This window comes from Propithecus coquereli, unplaced genomic scaffold (assembly GCF_000956105.1).
Source record: "Propithecus coquereli isolate 6110/MARCELLA unplaced genomic scaffold, Pcoq_1.0 Scaffold16, whole genome shotgun sequence".
In the NCBI taxonomy this organism is placed as follows: domain Eukaryota; kingdom Metazoa; phylum Chordata; class Mammalia; order Primates; family Indriidae; genus Propithecus; species Propithecus coquereli.
Window position 1 is genome coordinate 11,670,672 of NW_012140524.1, and position 1,645 is coordinate 11,672,316.

General features: G+C 35.6%; 1 protein-coding gene across 1 annotated transcript in view; it reads left to right on the top strand.

The window, feature by feature from the left end:
• The window catches only part of ABCC9 (ATP-binding cassette, sub-family C (CFTR/MRP), member 9), a 167,663-nt gene that overhangs the window by 161,089 nt on the left and 4,929 nt on the right, over window positions 1-1,645 (top strand). Inside the window, exon 25 of the mRNA XM_012640978.1 lies at window positions 364-542. Coding sequence (XP_012496432.1) covers window positions 364-542 — 179 coding nt within the window. The remainder of the gene's footprint in view (window positions 1-363; window positions 543-1,645) is intronic.

Consider the following 1,645-nt stretch of genomic DNA (forward strand, 5'->3'; position numbering starts at 1 on the left):
GAGCTAGGCTAATGCCACGGCACTCTAGCCCTGGGCAACACAGTGAGACTCTGTCTCAAAAAAAAAAAAAAAAAAAGAATTTGATGCAGCAAGAATATAATCAATAGAAATCTCTCGCAGGAACTTACTAAAAACTGTTTAAATTCTAATAAAAAAAGAAATTTTGGAAACAGAATTTATCTGAAACTCACAATAGTATAGTTTATGAAATGTGCATGGAAACAAAAAAGGAAAAGATACTGAGGACATATCATTCATTTATCCATACAACGATGTTTTATTCGGTTACTATGTCTTTTGCCCAAGGAAGGAAAATGTTAGTAGCTTTCTTTAGTGAAATCCTTGCTTCTTTCTCTGACTTAGATGCAGTTGTCACTGAAGGTGGGGAGAATTTTAGCGTTGGACAGAGACAGCTGTTTTGCCTTGCTAGAGCCTTTGTTCGCAAGAGCAGCATTCTTATTATGGATGAAGCAACAGCTTCCATTGACATGGCCACGGTGAGTGCATTGGCTAAGCTTTTAATATTGACGAGCTGGAGAAATGTGCATGAAAATTACAATTTATTTTTTTCCTGTTTGGGTTCTGAATCCTCAGTACTATGGTTTTGAGTGTCTTCTCAATCATCTCCTGATCAACTGATGATAGCACATTGAGAATTATAGTAAATGAGGCACGACATACTTTAAAGGCATTCCTATTACAAATAAACAAAATTAATTTGCTATAACTTTTTGAAAAAAGAAAAAATCACCCACAACCTCTTGTTATTTTCCTGCTGCCCACTTGAGATTGGGTAAAACTACCTAAGTAAGTGAAACAGTTTTGGGATTGTTAAGAGCCAATTATATATGGAGCTGCTAATTTGACATCCTTTTTTTCTATTAAGTAAGACTAATCAAAGCACCTATACAAAGTTGTGCAGACTTCTCAAAGTTAACATAATTTAAAGCAATAAAATAGTCTCTAATCAGTCATTTCACTAAATAAGTACCATCAAAATTAGTATTAATTACTAAGTTTTTATAAGGCTATTATTGCCCCAACAGTGAAAAACGAGAGAGAGAGAATATGAATTAAGCAACAGCGAGCCACTTGATTGAGAAAACAAACTCTTTCACTTTAAGATTTAGATAATCAAGCTTTGCTCTAGGACAGGGGTCTGCAACCTATAGTGCGTTGTTTAATTATTTCATTATATTTTACAATGTAATAATAATAGAAATAAAGTGTACAATACATGTAATGCGCTTGAATCATCCCGAAACCATAGCCCTGGCCCACCGGTTTATGGAAAAGTTGTCTTTCATGAAAGCAGTCCCTGGTGCCAAAAAGGTTGGGGACCACTGCTCTAGGACAGAGGTGGAATCTTTACCCAGAACATCTTTTAAAATATAATGATAAAAGTGGTTTGTGGTGGGAATAAAAACGGTTCCTGCCTAGAATGTTCTTCTATGGGTCAACGTCCAAATTTTTGGCATGAATTTCAGATTTTCCCTTCTCTGACTCAAAGGTTAACAATCTTTCAGGGTTTTAGTTTTGAATACATACCGTTTGTGGTATAACTCAAGTAAGCATTTTTATGCCCATTTGATTTCATTTTCCTCCTTGGGTTTCCTGGCAATAAATCTGCCACTCATTCCCAGCC